Source organism: Vipera berus, assembly GCF_964194415.1.
Source record: "Vipera berus genome assembly, chromosome: 5".
In the NCBI taxonomy this organism is placed as follows: domain Eukaryota; kingdom Metazoa; phylum Chordata; class Lepidosauria; order Squamata; family Viperidae; genus Vipera; species Vipera berus.
Window position 1 is genome coordinate 26,706,332 of NC_138207.1, and position 20,467 is coordinate 26,726,798.

Consider the following 20,467-nt stretch of genomic DNA (forward strand, 5'->3'; position numbering starts at 1 on the left):
CGCCGTGGGATAATAAACAATTCCATTTACAAATCAGCTGAACTGAATATTTAGATGTACACCGTTTTAACTATGAAATTGCTTATCTAGAAAAGTTGTTTGAATTTGGGTAGATGGTTAGAAAGAGAGTGTTTTACATCTCTTTTCTGGCACCTAGAGGTCATCTGGAATTTTGCAGATAACCCTTGTTTGAAAGAAAGCACTCATCCAGCTGAATAGCTTTGTGACAAGTAGTAAAATAGTCATTGCCAATTGTCCATTCATTCATATGCCCAATCTGAGAATAAAATAGATCAATGTCAGCCTTATTTTAATAATAATATTAAGTGTACATAATAGACCTTGCATCATCTGCCTGAATAACATTTTAGTGTTATGCAAAGATAAAATGTTAAAATCTGAATATTTTTCAGTTGTGTTCTTCCTGATTTAAATGTAAGAATTATATTTTTTTTTCTCTGCACACAGTTGCTAACTTAATCCAAGAGCCAGGTCTCATTCTGGAATTTTCAGTTCACCCAATCAGACAAAGGCTATTTTTAAAAAAACAAACCCAAAGAGGGCACTCATCAAATTACACTGAGGTTTCCATCTGTTATGTTAACCTTTGTTCTCAAGTAACATTGAGAAGGGATGCTGCAAAACCCACCTTACTAAAGGTTTCCTTTGAAATTGTATTTTCACATTTCTACATGCCTCATCTAGGATTATATATGCCAGCCCAACAGAAGAAAGTTGTTTTCTGCATAGCTGGTGTGTTCAGTTTTGCTTGTGCTCTGGCCATTGCAGCCGCAATAGGAACTCAGCTATGGATCCAAGGAAAAATTCTTTGCAAAACTGGGGCATTGCTTGTTAATGCTACTGGCCAGGAATTAGATAAGTTTATTGGTGAAATTCAGTATGGACTATTCTATGGGGAGAGGGTTAGACAATGTGGCCTTGGAGGGAGACCTTTTCAGTTTTCATGTAAGTAACAATGACAATCTGAATTATTTAATACTTTGTGCATGCTATCATGGTCTGACAGACAAAGTAAACGAGCTTTCTCCTATTTCTTCTGAAATGGGAAATACAAAATTATATTGCTGTAAGATGTATATGATAATCTATCATTTTTTAAAATTGATTTCTGTTTGATGTTCTTATACTATATTATATAAGGATAAGGCAGACTCAAACTACAGAGATTTGCATGGAAGTAACATCAACTTTGTTCTATAGGGCTTTTTTTTCTAAGTACATTTGCAGAAAATTGCAATATTAACTTCTCAGCTGCTTCCCCCCACCCCCCAAGGTAGAACTTTGTCTTCTGTTTTAATCTGTTTAAAATGAGGGGGAAGAAGGACAAGGAGAATTGGAATGAATCTTTCTTTAGTTTCAATAGATGCAGAAAATGAGAACTAAATAGTGCAATCCTGCCAGTGGACAATTCCATTTCTACAGAAAGATGCCTACTTGCCTTAGACCCATAGATGTGTAAATATATGGTGAGCCTTCACAAAGCTAATACAGCTTAGTATTTTAAAAAGAAAGTTGGACTCAGTTCCAATAGATTTATTTGTAAACTGCAACATTACTTTAAGTGGAGAAATAAAATGTTGATTGTGCTGCTAACCACTACTCTCCCTGATTGGCCTAAAAAGAATTATACTTTTGGATGCATCAGTTTGTCTTCCACACCAAAATATTATTAAGGCTGCCAGTCACAGAGTTAACTTTGAGCATCACGCAAATCATGGTTATGTACACAACACTTGATCAAAAAAATAAACATTAGGTGACATGTTATCAGAAAGAATTGGCAGGCAATCTGCAGAGAACCAGTTCTGGCTGATGCAAATAATTTGTGATGGTCTAAAATCTTGGCCGTGATGACAACCATATTCATTTAAGTTATTGACAAGCATAGCCTTGTTAATTAAATTCTACAGCAAGCAGCTTACAAACTATTTTCCAAAAAGTTCTCTTTATTCCTTTCCTCGGCAATTTGATGGTCTACTTTTCAAATTGCAGCATACTACAAATATGAATGCTGCTGTAAAGAATGAAACGGGAGCTGGATGTTGTTTTTACTAACATCATATTGCTTAACTAATCCCCATGAAGCATGAACTGCTATACTAAGGGTGCATGAGATCATTTGGACACAGTGTATTTTATTGAGCCTTACTCTTCTGATACAATTGTGTGAAAGGAGATTAATTGGATTAGTGAGAAAAACACAGATCCCTAGTCACATTTTGAAAATGTCAATAATCCAGTTAAATTTAACTATGGTTTGCTGTGTTTGTGTAATACAGACTTTGGTTTATATACAACAGAAACATAATCTTCTAATCTTTTCACTGTTATGCCAGAATTCAGACATAGGTTAAAATGAGGCAAACTAAGTTTGCTCTTACAATATGCCTGGAATTCATAAGATTAAGTATTTAGTTTTCAGCTATGACAAGTAAAAAGCCCAAGAATTGACAGTGTTCATTTCTCATAATATGAGAGCTTGGTTACTAATTTGTTATATGCAAAATGGTGACCAATCTGAATTCAGGCAACAAGGCAAGTTTCATGTTTTTGTTAAAAGAGCCATGATGACAATTGTAACTTGAACATGCCTCTTAAACAGATGCTTCATCTGCAGTGCAAATAAAGCCTCTTTTTTTCACCCAGCATAAGCCAAGGGGGATAGTATTGCTTTATTAGGATGTGGGGGGGGGGGGAAACAGCCTGGCTGTTACATTGCTACGCTAGTCAAATGAGAATTTGCTAAATGGGGCAGAAGAGAAATATTCTTCATATGCAGTGGGGTATACATGCTTCAGAAATGATTAAGAAATCCAATCTTGCACTGATATTCACTCAACAGCTGCTTGCAGTTTTCTGTTCAAGGCTGGCAACAGAGTCATTTTAAGCATCACATGCACTCCGATAAGTGGATTCCTTAAAGCAGTAGCTACAGCAGCAATTCTTTTCACCCTCACATGGACACTTTAAAGAAGTATTTCTCAAACTTGGTAACTTTAAGATGGGTGGACTTCAACTCCCAGAATTCCCCAAGCTTGGCTGGGGGAGTTGAAGTCTACCCATCTTAAAAGTTTGAGAAACACTCCTTTAATAGAAAACTTGTATTCACACAAAGTGCAAATCATTTCCAAAATGTACACTAATTCAAAGTATGCTTCAATAAGAGTAGCAATTTACAGAGTCTAGATTATAGGTAGTCCTTGACCTATGACTATTGAGCTCAAAAATTCTGTTGTTAAGAGAAACATTTGTTACGTGATTTTTTCCTCAGTTTTATGACCTTTTTTGCCACAGTTATTAAATGAATCACAGCAATTGTTATGTTAGTAACATGATTATTAAGCAAATCTGGCTTCCCCATTCACTTTGCTTGTAAGAACATCACAAAAGGTGATCACCTGGCCCCACGACACTGCAACCGTCCAACTAGCCAAATACTGCCACTGCTGGCTGGCAGTAGTTGCCCAAATTTCACTGCACGTTTTCTATACCCACCCAGAGATATTAAAAATTAAATTTGGTGTTTTCTGACTGCAAAGCAGAAGTTCCTTTATTTAGTTACATCCTTTGATTGGAGATGCTACAGAACAAAATTCCTATTGAAGAGGCATATGTGTTGGAAAGAGGCACAAACCTCTGAAGGAACATGTTGAACACTGGACATACTCCTGTCATTATAAACAAGCAGAAAATTATTTTAATATTTTTTTTAAATTTTAAATTATTTTAATAGAATTTAGGCATTGTATTGCCAACTGATCAGATGCCTAGGCTCTCTTCTCTTGGTTCTTTTGGATCTAGAGGCAATAAATGTATCAGTGGATAGGAAGATTTCAAACTTAATCATTTAACCATAACAGGAAAACTAAACAGAAACACAAAAAAAGCATAACATTCCAAGGAAGATGGTTTCCCTTCAGCTGCAGGGAATCCATTTCAAACAGCAGAGATATTCCAAGGCCAGGGGTGCAGAGCACTGAGTTTACAAGCCTGTGCAGAGGTGCAAAGCTTAATAGATATTCAGGGTTATTAAATCCTGGCACCAAGACTTCCTGGCCCTGCTTCCATGGTCACCAGACTGCAAGGCTTGTTCTTGACCAGATTGTGTATAACTCTGGAATGGGAACGATCATTCTGATAAGCCAGTGCCTGCCTAAACAATCTGCAGCTGTTTGAAAATTCTCCCCCCTTTATTTATCAAGCAAGAGTGAAAACAGGTAGATTAAACATAGCTCAGAATGAACTCTAAAAACTCTAGAATTTCCTTAATATAAAGGAGAAATCAAAATACAGATAGTCCTCAACTTATGATCAAAATTTTCGTTGCTAAGCAAGGTAGTTATTAAGTGAATCATGCCCAGTTTTACAACCTTTGTTGTCATTGTTGTTAAGCAAATCACTGTGGTTGTTAGGTGAACCATGTGATCATTAAACCACGTTCTCCCATTGATTTTGCTTGTCATAATTGTTTAATGTGGTTAAAACTCTCATAAGTACAGTTGCCAAGCACCCAAAGTTTGATCACAAGACTGGGGGGATGCTGCACTGGTCATAAGGGGAAGGACCCGGCATAAGTCACTTTCTTCACTGCCATTTTAACAGTCACTAAATGAATAGTTGCAAGTCAAGGACTACTTGTATGTCAGTAAACTTCTCAAAACACAAAGGTGTTCCGTATTGCAACTAGACATACATGTTGGGAATAAAATCAAGTTCTAAATAGGCAAATGGACTAATAACAACAGATGAATGAATGTCTAAAAAATGTGCCTTATATTTATTTGACCACATTTCTAAGCAACACTGTTCCTAATAAACTCTGAGTGGCAAAAAGTAAAACAAACAGTAAAACAAAACAACAGCCACAGTGCAATTAAAAAAAACCCACCAAGGATACAATAACATTCCTATTTTTTCAAAGATCCTGGAGCACTGGGAAACTACCAGAGGACTGGAAGAGAGCTGATATAGTTCCCATCTTCAAAAAAAAGAAAAAAATAGATCCAGGAAACTACAGACCTATCAGTCTGACAACAATACCTGGGAAGATTCTGGAAAAGATAATTAAACAACAAATCAGCGAACACCTTGATGCAAAGTCATCACTAAAAGTCTACATGGGTTTGTCAAAAACAGATCATGCCAGACAAATCTTATTGCATTCTTTGACCAAGTGACAAAATTAGTGGACCAGAGGAATGCTGTAGATATAATTTACTTGGACTTCAGTAAGGCATTTGATAAAGTAGATCACAACCTACTACTTGATAAGATAGAAAAATGTGGGTTAGATAGCATCACCAGCAGATGGCTTCGTAGCTGGCTGACAGGCCGTACTCAGCGTGTGGTCCTCAATGGAACTGCATCTACATGGAAGGAAGTGTGTAGTGGGGTGCCCCAGGGCTCTGTCCTGGGCCCAGTGCTCTTCAACATCTTCATCAATGATTTGGATGAGGGGATAGATGGGGAACTCATCAAATTTGCAGACGACACCAAGCTGGCAGGAATAGCCAAGATAGGCTTAAAATACAGGAGGATCTGGACAGACTCGAACACTGGGCGCTATCTAACAAAATGAAATTCAATGGTGAAAAAAGTAAGGTTCTACATTTAGGCAGGAAAAATCAAATGCACAGGTATAGTATAGGTGGTACCTTGCTCAATAGTAGTAACTGTGAGAGGGATCTTGGAGTCCTAGTAGACAATCACTTCAATATGAGCCAGCAGTGTGCTGCAGCTGCCAAAAAAGCCAACACAGTGCTAGACTGCATTAACAGAGGGATAGAATCAAGATCACGTGAAGTACTAATACCACTTTACAATGCCTTGGTAAGGCCACACCTGGAATACTGCATCCAGTTTTGGTCACCACTATGTAAAAAAGACTCTAGAAAGGGTACAGAGAAGGGCAACAAAGATGATTGGGGGACTGGAGGCTAAAACATATAGGGAACAGTTGCTGGAATTGGGTATGTGTAGTTTAACAAAGAGAAGGGTGAGGGGTGACATGATAGCAGTGTTCCAATATCTCAGTGGCTGCCACAAAGAAGAGGGAGTCAAGCTATTCTCCAAAGCACCTGAAAGCAGGACAAGAAGCAACGGATGGAAACTAGTCAAGGAGAGAAGCAACCTAGAACTAAGGAGAAACTTCCTGACAGTTAGAACAATTAACCAGTAGAACAACCTGCCTCCAGAAGTGGTGAATGCTCCAACACTGGAAGTTTTTAAGAGGAGACTGGACAGCCGTTTGCCTGAATGGTATAGAGTTTCCTGCCTGAGCAGGGGGTTGGACTAGATGACCTCCAAGGTCCCTTCCAACTTACTTATTATTATTATTATTATTATTATTATTATTATTATTATTATTATTATTATTATTATTATTATTATTATTATTAGGTTTATGCTATTTGGTCTACAACTACTTTTCAAAAAATTGCTGTTTCATATTTTGGGGACAGCAGCAAATTTTTCATGCAGTCTTATCTACATCCACTGAAACTGTTAAGCAACCCAGGATTCTAGGATCCAATCCAGCCTTCATATGTTGGAGGTATGTTTGGGCAATATGATCAAAGGATAGACTAGAGGGATATTCCCTTCTAACCTTGAAATTTTTATTGGCTCTTTTACAGGAAACTGGGTAAAGCATACAGATTATATATGTGTGTAATGTGTACAAGGCAGGGCATATATGGTTTTGCCAATACATGGAAAAATGTGTCTATAGTGCACAGCAGAAAAGTGTGACTAATCTAGGACAGCAGAAAGCAATGATGGTATAAAATAGTGGTAGTGGGGGGTTTTCATGCCCTTTTTATGGATTTAATTTTTTTGCACTGTAGCTTTAAGGCAGCTAATTCCTATCAAAGGTTTAACATTCTTTTTAACATCACTTGCAGCGCCACTCATGCAAACTCTATTTAAGTCACAAAAAATGTCCCTAGTGATGGTACCATTTACTTACGCTAGCTGTGTTTACATTTCAGTGCAGTGAGTTCCTATATGTCATGTGCTAACATTGGATGTTCTTGCTTGACATCATGCTTGAAAAGAAAAATTAAATCATCTTGCCTTGTTTTAGACCTATTTCTTCTCCAGTTAAATGTTATATATAATGTTATATATAGCATTATATGTTATATATAATTGTATGTTATATATAAATGTTATATATAATCGTAAAATGAATTTGCTCTGCCTATAAAATCCATGCAGGCTCAAAGAGAGCCTTCTGCTTCGTTTCCTCTGACTTTTGTCAGTTTCTGGGTCAGCAGTTCATTTTCTAAAAGGCCATCAGCATTCAGATTTATTCCTCACTGTTAAAAGTGGTTTTGCTCCTAAGGCAACATTGTTGCAGGATTAAATTTTATTACATGGTCAGCTATAAATTTAAATGATATGTAAAAAAAATTAAATGTAGCTGTGGAGAGAAATAGGTGCCTAGTGTGGTATGACATCAAGTGTAAGTATTGCAATTGCTAAAAAATTCACACTGGCTATCAAAAAAATTGACATTTGCAGTCTAAGTGTTGGAGGTGTGGTAGCTTAGAAGCCACCTATTTCCACATGTGGTGGACTTGTAGAAACATAAAAGCCTTCTGGATTAAAATTTGGTGGAACATTCAAAAGATTTTTAAGAGGAAGATAAAGTTTTCCCCGCAATTGTTCTTACTGGGTATTGTTGTAAATTGTGATGTCAAAGAGACTAATCTGATGTTGAATATGATAACGGCAGCACGGTTACTGGTGGGACAATATTGGAAGAAGGACAATCTGCCCACGGTAGAAGAATGGGTGTTTAAAGTTTCTAATCTTGCAGAAATGTCCAAGATTTCTGCTTATTTAAAGGATCACTCACAGGAGAGATATATTTCAGTTTGGAGGAGATGGATAAATTATATTGAAAACAAATATGGGACCAAAAAGTTCCATTTAGCTTATGAGTAGAATTTAGTGGGATATTGTTATTGTTAGTAGTTATGCTAAGAGAGAGTTAAAGCGCAGTACGAATTTGGTTGATTGTATATTGTGTAAATTTTTATTTAGAATATGATTGTTGTAACTATAATCCTGTATTTAGCTCTGGGAAGTGGGGGGGGAAGTGGGGGGTTTGGGGTGGGAGGGATTTGGGGATATATTGTAAAATTTTGTAAAACTCTTTAATAAAAAAAATTGACATTTTGTGATTTACATGTATATTATGCACATTTTTGCACAATATGCATTGCAGCTCAAAACAGGTTTGTTCATGATTACCACTATGTTTACTCACAAGCATAGCCTTCCATAATCTGGAACTCTTCATAAACTAAGTTTATATCTTGCTTTATTTGTGTGATAAGACTAAAGATACCACAATGTGTGGCGACCTAAATTCTAGCTTGGTATGGTGGGAGAAGGTCCAGATACATTTAGAAGGCCAAATTCTCGAAGTCAGTTATTGAATGCTTAGCTTGAAGTTTTTAGTTAAGCTGTGCTGTTTTCTGCATTCTGCTACCTCAAGCTCATTATGTATTTCAAAATGAATTAGAATATGACAAACCACTGAAATTCCCAACATCATCATATTGTAAATCTTTAGATATGCCTCTAAAGTAGGATATTTTCATAGGAATATGCTGCAAAACTAGATGCCTTAGACATTTGATTAACTTAAGGTTTGAACAATTATCCTCTATAAGAGGAAACCCTAAGTACCCTTGAAAAGAGTACAATTGCTTAAACCAGGAAAGACCAGTTGAAATAGATATCACGGTCTCCAACTTTTTAATCTCTCCATCAGCAATAGTCTCTTTACCCAGTTGCCTTATTTCCAGAGAAGTGTGCAAATGCATGATTACGATTCTAAAATCTTTTATTTAAATAAAACTTCACCAGCTTTTTATTAAGTCAACAAAAGACTCTGTTTATCCTTACCCACAACTGATACATTTGTGTTGTGATTCAGGGTCAGCCTGTGGGTTCGGCAGTTGGGTCAGATGACTCAGAAGAGGAGGGGGGTGTTGAAGACCTTGCTGAGGGGGTTGAAGATCTTGCTGATGAGAGCCCTCAGCCAGGCCCCTCCCACTTGGTCACCACAGAGACCCAGCTGTGTGAGCCTGACAGTGTGGATGAAGATGACCCACAGCTGGCCCTGTTCAAGGACGCCCAACGCAGGAGGCAGTCAATTAGGAGTAAACAGAGGAAGGCAATGGGGCTCCTCGGAAGGAGGCACAGAGAAGCCATGCCCTGAACTCTATATAAGGGGAATGTGTGGGAGGGCTGGTTTGCTGAAGGCAACCGCTTGGATAGTTCATGTTTCTTAAAGCTCCTGTTTCTTGGTTTGTCTTGTTCCATTTGTTTTTGTGGTAATAAATTTGGCAGGCGTAATTCCAGCCTCTTGCCTACTTGTAAAAGGGGTTGTCCCTGCCTTTTCTGCAGGGCCGGTAGCAGGCTGGTACAGAACAATTTGTGACTTTATTTATTTTATTTATTTCTGCTAGTACAGAACAGAATAACAGAGTTGGAAGGGACCTTGGGGGTCTTCTAGTTCAACCCCCTGCTCAAGCAGGAGACCCTCTACCATTTCAGACAAATAGGTGTCCAGTCTCTTTTTAAAAGTCTCCAGTGATGGAGCACCCAGAACTTTTGAAGGCAAGACATTCCACTGATTTATTGTTATATTCTACATCTTGATTAGCTGTTGAATGCAGAAGTGATAGGGTAGCACTGATCTTACCCATTTTGCACTTTATTACTACTATGGAAGTTAAAGTAATTCTTAATTCTCTTAGCATTTTTTAAATGTTGTACAAAGAGAGAAATGTTTAAAGAAGATGCTGCTCTTCAGGTTAAACTAAATCTCCCAGAAACTTATAAATCAAATAGGGGGGAAAAACAGCAACAGAAACAATTCTCAGAAGAGATTCAAAACAAGGAAATGTGTGAAAATGGAACAAAATGGCGTCACACAAATCTTTTGGGAGAGCATATCTGAAAGAACTATTTCTTCACTTAGCACGTGTCTTGCCTTTTGAAGAGCAAAAGCTTGGAGACAAAGCTTCGATAATGATCTGACATGTTCAGGCAGGCTTGTCAGAGAAGGCATTGTCTGGATCCAAACTTACACAGATTTTAGAGATTAAGATCAGGACACACCATTGAATAAGGCTTGTAAATGAAAAAGTAATTAATGTTTTTACACCAGTACATCCAAGCCTCCCACTCCTGGCCAATGATCTAATTTGCAATATTGAAGATTAGAGCTTCATTTCTAAGAAATGGAATGCTGTAGAAATCTGCATTTTAAACCCAATAGCACCATTACTCCACCAGCAAATTATAATATTAAGATGAAGTACATGAATCTTGACCCAGTTGACTGAATTAAAGAGTTGCAGATAATTTATATTATACATGTTATATAAATTTATTTGCAGTACCTACATTGCTTTTTCTCAGCATGTTTTAACCACAGCCAAGCAATTCTAAGGAGTTATTAGCATCAGTTTAATCATACCCCTGGGGACTAGGAGCAGTTATCTTGTATTCTACAAATCATTCTAAAATATCTGTTGTGGCTAACTCAGCAGAGGTATTTAAAAATCAGTAGAAAGATTAACCCACAAACTATTCTGCCTAAGTAGTTATCTATTTGTACAATGCCTGTAGAGCCATTATGTGACTATATATATTTTAGATAAATATTTATTTATTTATTTATTTATTATTGGGACTTATATGCCGCCCTATCTCCCGAAGGACTCAGGGCGGCTAACAACAGTAACATATAATAAATACAGAAGTTAAGATAAAAATTAAAATTAAAGGCCTCTGTACAATAAATTAAAATTAAAATTAAAATAAATTAAAAGTTAGAGTTAAAAATTAAAAACATAATTAAAATCCCTGTCAGTCCAGGTCAGCCAGGTGGAAAAGGAGTGTTTTGAGGCCGCGGCGAAAGGACCGGAGATCTTGGGCCATCCGAAGCTCATGGGGGAGCTGGTTCCACAGGGCTGGCGCTCCCACAGAGAAGGCCCTCCCCCTGGGGGTTGCCAGCCGACATTGTTTAGCTGACGGTACCCTGAGGAGGCCTTCTCTGTGTGAGCGTACTGGGCGATGGGAATTCGTTCCTGGCAGCAGATGATTTTGCAAGTATCCCGGTCCTAAGCCATGTAGGGCTTTAAAGGTAAGTACCAGTACCTTAAATCTCACCCGGAGGGCAACCGGTAACCAATGCAGCTCACGCAGGAGGGGTGTAATATGGGAGTATCGGGGTGCTCCCATCACTACCCGTGCAGCCGCATTCTGCACCAGCTGAAGCCTCCGGGTGGTCTTTAAGGGCAGCCCCATGTAGAGATAGTGCATTTGCTTACTATATATTAATATACAATATGTTTTATAAGGCTGAGCCAAATTAGTATATGATTCACAAACAAAAACTCACCATCTGTGGAATCCATCCTGTATTAAATCATACGGGTAGCCCTTGACTTACAAGCATTCAATGAGCAACCATTCAAAGTTATAAGGGCAACGTTGTAAAAAGTGACAAGTGTTTTTTTGCACTTAGAACTGTTGCAGCATCCCTGTGGTCATGTGATCAAAATTCAGATGCTTGGCAAGTGGCATGTATTTATGACAGTTGCAGTTTCCTGGTCATGTAAAAAACCTTTTGCAACCTTCTGATAAGCAAAATCAATGAAGAAGCCAGGTTCACTTAATAACCATGTTACTAACTTAACAACTACATTGATTCACTTAACAACTGTGTCAAAAAAAGAGACTGTTGTTAAGTGAGTTTTGCCCCATTTTACGACCTTTCTTACCACAGTTGTTAAGTAAATCACTGCAGTTGTGAAGTTATAAACCAGGTTGTTAAATGAATTTGGCTCCCCCATTGATTTTGCTTGTCAGAAGGTTGCAAAAGGTGATCACATGTCCCCGGGACACTGTAACCTTCATAAATATGAGTCAGTTGCCAAACATGAATTTTGATCATGTTACCATGGGGATACTGCAACGGTCATAAGTGTGGGAAAATGGTCATGAATCACTTTTTTTCAGTGTCGTTGTAACTTCAGATGTTCACTAAATGAACTGTTGTAAGTTGAGGGGTACCTATAAATTAAATAATGGAGAGTAGCCTGGAGAAAGTAAACAACATTGTCCATATATGGCTGTGCTGGTAGAAATTTTTGGACTGAAGTCTAGCCCTTCTGGAAGGCACCATGTTAGGAAATGTATGAAATGCATGTGAATGCTGATTGGCTGATTGATGTGCCTCAGTCAGGTTTGAATATGTGAGCTTTGCTCCAGTAATGAAACAAAAGGAAGCTAAATGATGCCAAACTACATTTAATTTGCAAAGCCTTCTCAGAAAATGGATATGTATTAAAACATAAACATTGTCAGCATGTCCTCTATGCCAGTATCAGTTTTGCTATCTTCATATAGTTGTCTATTTCATCTATACTTCTATTTAATTTCAATCCTCAATTAAAAATAAGTTACAAAAACATCTTGCCTTGCTTATTGAGATTTCTTCCATGTTGATAGTAATTCCTTGTTCCAGCCACAATGATTGATGAGGCAATACACAATGTCAGAGATAAATAAATGAATATATACTTTTCTGTGTTATTTTTCCAGATTTTATAAATATTTTTCCACTCTGTTAGTTTTTCCAGATTTATTCAAAATTATGCCTGCAAGTATCCACGTAAGTGTCATCCTCTTTTGCTTGGCATTATTCGTCTTTGCACTGATTGCAACCGGCTTCTTCATGTACAATGCATTTGGCAATCCTTATGAAACTTTACATGGTCCTTTAGGACTCTACCTGTGGAGTTTCATTTCAGGTAAGTCCAGTAATACTTTGGCATGTAGATATATCTCTGTAAATGCATTTACCAGATTCTCGTGTAAGATGAGGTAGATATCAAATTATGTTCCCAAATAATTTTTTTCTGTTTATTCATTTTTTTACATGAAAAAAAATTTTTCTTTTTAAACTGATGCTTTCTTTTCAATATGTTGTCATCATCACATGCAATCTAATTTGATATTTTGACATGTTTTGTGTTACAACCTCAACATCTACATCTAGTGTGAGCAGTCATCCTTCCCTTCCCTTCTTTTTAATATTTTTTAATAAAACATATGATAAGAAACATAGGACAAGAAACAATGATTGGAAACTGATCAAAGACAGAAGCAACCTGAAATTAAGGAGAAACTTCCTGACAGTGAGGACAATTAACCACTGGAACAGTTTGCCCTCAGAAATTGTGGGTGCTCCATCACTGGAGGTTTTTAAGAAGAGACTGGACAGTCACTTGTCTGAGATGGTATAGATTCTCCTGCTTGAACAGGGGGTTGGACTAGAAGACCTCCAAGGTCCCTTCCAGCTCTATTCTATTCTCATAGGTGTAATGAGATCACTTAATGATTAGACCATCAACACAGAACTATGCTTGGATTGTGAGATTTCAGTAACAGTCTAAGAATGACTAGTCCTGAACAGTGAACAGACCATAGTACTGCTGGAAGTTGAGAGTTTGAGATTCTATAAACATTTAAAATAGCTACAAAAAGAACAGTACACTGTTACATGTGCTAGAAATTAAAATGTAATTTTATACCCAACAATTTTACAAAATGGCTTATATAAAATTGGCAAAGTAAAAAAAAAACTAGACAAAACACAGAACTATAAACTAGCAAGCAAAATCCAACTTCAATTTAAAATAAGCCATAGTTTAAAACAGCTCTGAATTATATAACTTCAAAACTGTATCCCTAAATAAAACCATTTTCATTATTTAAACTTTCTAGCACCTGCTTCAGGAGGCATATATTGATTAATGATTCTTGCACATTCTACATGGAAATTAGAAAGCTTTCCACAATCAGGCACACTATACCTTACCATGTGCATGTAAATCCTTGGGTACAATTCAAGGCAAGAATAGGTATTGGGAATGTAAGTTCATTTATTTATTTGTTTAAAATATTTATATAAGGTAAAGTAAAGTTAAAACAGTATTAAAGTTATAAAACTATAAAACTAAACATTGCTAAAACAGAATGCCTATTTGTTTATTTATTTGATTACTACAGCTTTGAGTTCTATGCAGAACAAATGACTTTGGACAACGTATATCATAAAAATAATTAAAAACAATACAAAACTAATACATATGGTCAGTGAGTAAAACCATTGCCATGATTTTTAATATAACCAAGAAATGGACCTCTTACCACACTGAGGGCCGGAGACCCAGGCATACAATTCATTTGTTAACTTTTATTTGCTGCCTATCTTGTAGTAGGGTTACTCTAGGTGGCTTACAATGACAAAAAGGAATAAAAATTAAAGGAAACAGAACAGTAGTAGAATAATAGAGCAATAAAATAAACAATAACAAAAAAACACAATGAATACATCAATATAACCAAAATGATGAATGGGGGTGGAGAGCAGAGTGTGTGTTGGCGGGGGGGGGGGAATGAGGTCTTCATAGCTTACAAAGGGTCAACAGGATCAGGTCATGCTAATCTCCGAGGGGGGAGAATGTTCCAGAGGGCAGGGGCTACAGCAGAGAAGGCATGTTTCCTTCTCCCTGCCAGCCAACATTCCTTGGCTGATGGAACCCATAAGCTGGACCAAATTGGATGTGTAGAAACAACTAGGACAGGCATGTCAAACTCACGACATCACATGATGTTGCATGACGTATCGGAACTTTTTCCCATTGGGGTGGGTACGGTTTTGGCATGATACATCCGGCCCGCAGGCTGGCAGTTTGACATGCCTGAACTAGGAGAAGACAGAGCTTTAAAAGTGATAACCAGCTCCTTGAATTGCACCCAGAAGCACACCAGCAGTTAATGCACCTCACAAAGCAGTGATGTTACATGTGTCAAATATATGACATCCTTTACTCTCCATTCAGCTGCATTCTGCACCAGTTGAAGCTTCATAATGCTCTTCAAGGGCAGCTCCATGTAGAACTCATTGCAGTAATTCAGATGAGAGATTACAAGGGAATGAGTGACCGTGAGCAAAGTTTCCTGATCCAGGAATGGATGCAACTGGCACACAACCTTAAGGTGTGCAAAAGTCCTTCTGGCTGCATCTATTACCTGCTCTTCCAGAAAAAGCCACCCAGTCCATCTAGGGCAGAGTGGACCAGCCCATCCAGGACCAACAGTGGAAAAACCTTACCAAATACCCAAAGCACTCATTCTTGCTTGGATTGAATTGAAACCCATTGCAACCCATCCAGACCCTTACAGCTTCCAGACACAGGGACAGGACTATGCAACATTTTGGACCACGTTGTACTGTGGGATGCTGGAAGCATCATCTAGATTGGCACAAAACTTCCTAATTACCTTTCTGAAGAATCTTTGAACAGAGATCTAGTGCATATATAATACATTATATCCCTAGTTTATGCTCTTAGGAGAAAGAGCCATTTATGTCTGTCTCAAGCAACAAGAAATAGAATTAGCTCAACAAGCACACTCACTTTATAAGCAGTGTGAAAGAAATAGTTCAACAAATATTACCATTCAAGCAGATTAATAAGTTTTATTTTTCATGTACAAACAGATTTGGGGGAGCTTTATTTAATTTATAAAGGAGAAAAAAGCTAGAGTTAGCATGTTCACCCTTTAATACATGGATTAGAACACTCATTTTAATCCAAGTAAGTCCCAAATAAAGCAAGTTAGGGGATCTGTCAGATGAAGCTGGCAAGCTACACAGACCAGGTAAAACTCAGTTGAGTGTGGATTTTAAACTGATTTATTTAGAGAAAAGGTGGAGAAAACATGGAACAAAAGCAAGTTATAATTATCTGTTCTTATTAATTATTGGATTCAACTGGGACCCAACGTCTCAGAGGAAAAAAATAGGCTGGAGAGGTAATGTTTAAATGTTGAAGTATAACAACAAATGTTGCAGAATTAGATTGAAAAATTGACTAAATATTAATTTTGCATTTCTTTTTTTTTCAGTTTCTTGTGGCTTTCTTATTTTGATACTGTTTTCTTCAGAAGTCAAAATCCACCATCTCTCTGAGAAAATAGCTAATTATAAAGAAGGAAGTTTTATTTTTAAAACTCACAGTGAGAAGTTTGCAAAATCCTTCTGGATCATCCTGGTGTGCTCATTAGTACACTTTATAAATATTCTGCTTATACGCCTGACTGGATTTGAGTTTCCTTTTTCAAAATCAAAAAATTCTGAGGCACCAAATGGAGCGATGGATCTAATGTACTAAACATACCTTAAATCTTGATTTATGCAAATAATTCATCTTGGCTTTTTTCCCAAAAGATGCAAAGCTTACACATATTTAAAAGGTTGGTTTTTACAAGCGTATTTTGAGGCAAAAACATACACAAGATACCAGCAAACAGAATGTATTAAGGGCTTTAATCAGTAATATTATTTTCATTAGATTATCACTTTTCATCACAGCAATACAAAAAGAATGCAAAACAGAACACATGCAGCAATCTATAACAGAACTTGCTTATTTCCTATTTGCAAATTATGTTCAATAGTGTTTGTTTAGAGGTATCGTCAATATTTCAAAGTATTGTACATACTTTGAAATATATTTGAAGTATGTGCAATCATCTCAGCTTTTATTTCAAAGAACTAATGGCTCAAGAATTAAAATTGAAAACATCTAGCCATAAACCATTATTTCAGCAGCAAGTCACACAGAGTTTCGAAATTGAGCTGCTGAAATGTTAGAGATGAAAAATTGTGTGCAAAATCAAGAATCAATCAACATTTCCAATAAAAATGAAAAGTGCCAGTTTGAAATCAGGCATTATAATTGGCATCCAGTATTTTCAACTCACCTCAAAGAAATTTATTTTCACAAATAGAGAGTTAACCATAAATGGATCCCTTCTGTAGTTGTCAAGCAGCTTGTGTTCATTGACAACATCTATTGTGTGCCATGCTGTGTTATTTCTATTCTATTTATGTTAGAAATTAATGTTCTATCATTAATTTTTAACTGAAATACTTTTTATGAACTACCAAAGATGTTTGTACCTTCTGTTTAATGTCATATTTGGGAGCTCTGGGCCCATATGTACTAAACTATGGATACAGTAAAGTTGTAATATTTTTCTTTCCTTATTAAAATATTTCTTTTAATTTTCACTATTATCCTTTAATTTCAGATTTGATCTTTCTCATATGGAATTTTATGCTTCATAAATAAATACTATCTGTTATGCCCTATACTATAGCTTCAAATAATTGTCAATAAAAAAATGCTCAAAACAGAAGAAAATAAAATATCTGTGCTGGAACTTATTCTAATTCATCTTATATGTTAGTATTATGTGTCACAAGAAATTTTGGTTAGTATATCTCTGTCATTTTTATCTTATTTTTCTTTTGTTCTGTTATTCTGTTATTCCACATTTATTCTCATGTTTATGATTTTAGTTCCAATAGTTGGTACTATTTCCAAAATGGACATGGACATCTTCATATATTTTTGTGTATCAATTTATTTCTTCCCCCAGCATATTCCAATACCTATATCAGAAAATCACCATCCTAAGATAACTGGACTATGTAGTATAATAAGAATTAGAGACAACACATCTGAACAGTACCCTATTGGAAAAGGTTGTCATAAAGCGTATCTCAAGTAAAACAATAGTCTGGTTCCTTGTTGTTGTTGTTAGTTGCGAAGTCATGTCCAACCCATCGCGACCCCATGGACAACGTTCCTCCAGGCCTTCCTGTCCTCTACCATCTTCTGGAGTCCATTTAAGCTCACGCCTACAGCTTCAGTGACTCCATCCAGCCACCTCATTCTCTGTTGTCCCATTCTTCTATTAAACCTCAATCTTTCACAGCATTAGGCTCTTCTCCAGTGAGTCCTTCCTTCTCATTAAGTGGTCTGGTTCCTATAACATACTAAATCATAATGTCAGAGGCTGCACATCACACTAAACTATAAACTAAAAAACAACCAATAAATAAATATTGAATTGCAGTACAAGACTAGATAATAATTGTTAAAACAACCAAATATAAGTCCTAAATACAACAAAAAACGATTAAGTAAATCACTTACTTGTATTGTTGGTCTGAACACAGAAAGCCTTATTGTTGTGGGAAACAATTTAGCCAGGTGTGAATTCAGGATGTTTAGCTTGTAGGTGAAGTTCTATAGAAAAGGCTATATAACAACAACAACAAATTTTATTGGATAAAATAGAGATACAGATTGGAGTACAGAATTGGAATTCAAACAAGGTGCTGGATTACAAAAATGATGTGAAAAAAGATACTGTAGATGTGAAAATGGACTTCAAAATGCCAGAGTGTAAGTGATATGGAAAAAGATGATAAAATGATTTACAAATAAGCCCAGCTGATGTCTTAATAATTAAAGATACTTACAAATAATAAATAATAAAGAGAAATGTGGAAGGCCTTCTTATCTCAGATTTCTAAAAGGAATGTATGAAACAAAGGAAACTGTTTCTAAGAAGGGATAAACAGAAAATAAGAAATCAACCTGTGGGACATTACTTAATGGGAATATGGATGAAACTTTTTAAAATTAAACAGAATATCTACAAAGCGAATTGATTTGATCAGGATTAAAATATATAAGTTGTGGTTTCTGGTAGTTATTAATGGGATTTCTTTTTGACCAGGATTGAATGATGAGGTCAAAGTGAGACTCTTCACTTTGTTTCTTAGAACAATATTAGATTTGAAAAGGGATTTTTTTATTAAGCTTAAAATAGGTATGTTAATATTTCTGATGTCTCTTTTGCTGATTAGACTTTTGCTGATTACAACTGAATGATGAGTTTTTATAATTCGTTTAATGCCTAAGATATTGGAACAAGAAGGGTTTTTAACTGAAGTACAAGAGAAGGTGTTAAGTTTATACTTGTCTAGAGGGAGAGGGGAATCATCTTTTATATATTTTATTTTTCTTTTCTTTTTTCAATCACTTTGAACTTTTTCTTTTCTTTATATATTTTCCTTAGTTTGTATTAATCTTTTATCTTTGTATTTGTAAACTTCAATAAAATTGTTGTAAAGATAATAAAATAATGTGTGAACTCTACCCATATATTCAGGTTTATGGTTCAATATCAGCAGTTGGGTTATTTATTAAACCACTGTTAACCATAAATAAACTCATCATACAAATACAACATAACCAATGTGGTTTGGTAAAGAAAAAATGGTGCATTTTGGCCAAAGATATAAACTCACATTTTATCAGAGTAAATCAATAGTACAATATTATTACAAATATTACAAATAGTATTACAAAGCTGATGAAATTCTCATAGATATTCCTCAAGATTTCTTGGTTTATTACAGCCTTGCAAATAAACGGAGACCAAAAAAAATATTAGCTTGCTCTTTACTCATATGAATGCCAAAAGAGTGACTCTTTATAAAAAGTAGACTAATAAAAATGTTCTGTCTCCTCAGCCTGGCAACATGGAAATAGTATTATGTCAAGGTGACCTTCTTTCAGCTGCTCACTAATGCTTCTGTCCCAACATTTTGAGGACTTTTCAGGTGAAAGAAAACCTGAGCTTTGTTGTGGATTCAGACTAAAAATGCTAGGAAATCTAAGGGAATCTCAAGCTGAGAATCCTAGGAAGTTATTAATCAAAATAAATGGAATTCAGAATGGAAACATTTTGAGGTTTGGAAGGTCCCTTGACAGCTGCAGAAAAAAATAAGTGCTGGCTTTTTAAAGAAGCAGATTCAATTCTGTGGTTCTGAGAAGGATTATTCTGCCCAAAATATAAAAATCTACCTATTGCTTCAGAGTTGTATTGGGCTTATTTGTCTTTCTTTATGGTTCCTTAGGATTCCTGCAGGATCACCTGTCATAACTCTTAATAAACATCATTCAAGAATCTCTAAATCCAAGGGTACTGTCCAGGGTCCCGAACCTTTCCCATCTAGTTACAAAACTTTTATATATATTTTTTTTTTATCCCAAGTTTATTATTTTTCTAAACAATTCAAAGAGGCGATGTAGTGTATGCTGTTAAGCACACACAGGAAATACCAGCACAGCAGGGGCAGGCGAACATGTCTAATAGTCCTTCATCCTCTTATTTTCCCACAACAACTTTGTCAGGTGGGTTGGGCTGAGAGAGGATGATCGAACCAAAGTTACCTTTCATGCGTAAAATAGGCCTCAAATGCACAATTTCCTGATATCTATTTTGGTGTCTTAGCCACTAGTCCAAACTGGCTGTATTGTTCCCTCTTTCCTGAGCTATTGCCACAAAATCATGGAAATGAAGTTATTGTATCAGAATGAGGTAGACAGTTCATGATTCTGCCAAATTTAGTAGACATAGGACTTTACAGTGAGGGAATTAAAAGCTCCTATCTCTACTCTAATCATTCTAGTTCTGCCAA

At 36.3% G+C, this 20,467-nt stretch overlaps 1 protein-coding gene across 1 annotated transcript; it reads left to right on the plus strand.

Annotated features, from left to right (window-relative positions):
- Positions 1–713: 713 nt before the first annotated feature.
- Positions 714–16,295, plus strand: CLRN1 (clarin 1; the record flags this gene model as incomplete). The annotated part of the gene is made up of 3 exons (XM_081328817.1): positions 714–966; positions 12,684–12,863; positions 16,030–16,295. 3 exons carry the CDS (start codon positions 714–716, stop codon positions 16,293–16,295), a joined length of 699 nt encoding a protein of 232 aa, XP_081184943.1.
- Between the last annotated feature and the right edge of the window lie 4,172 nt (positions 16,296–20,467).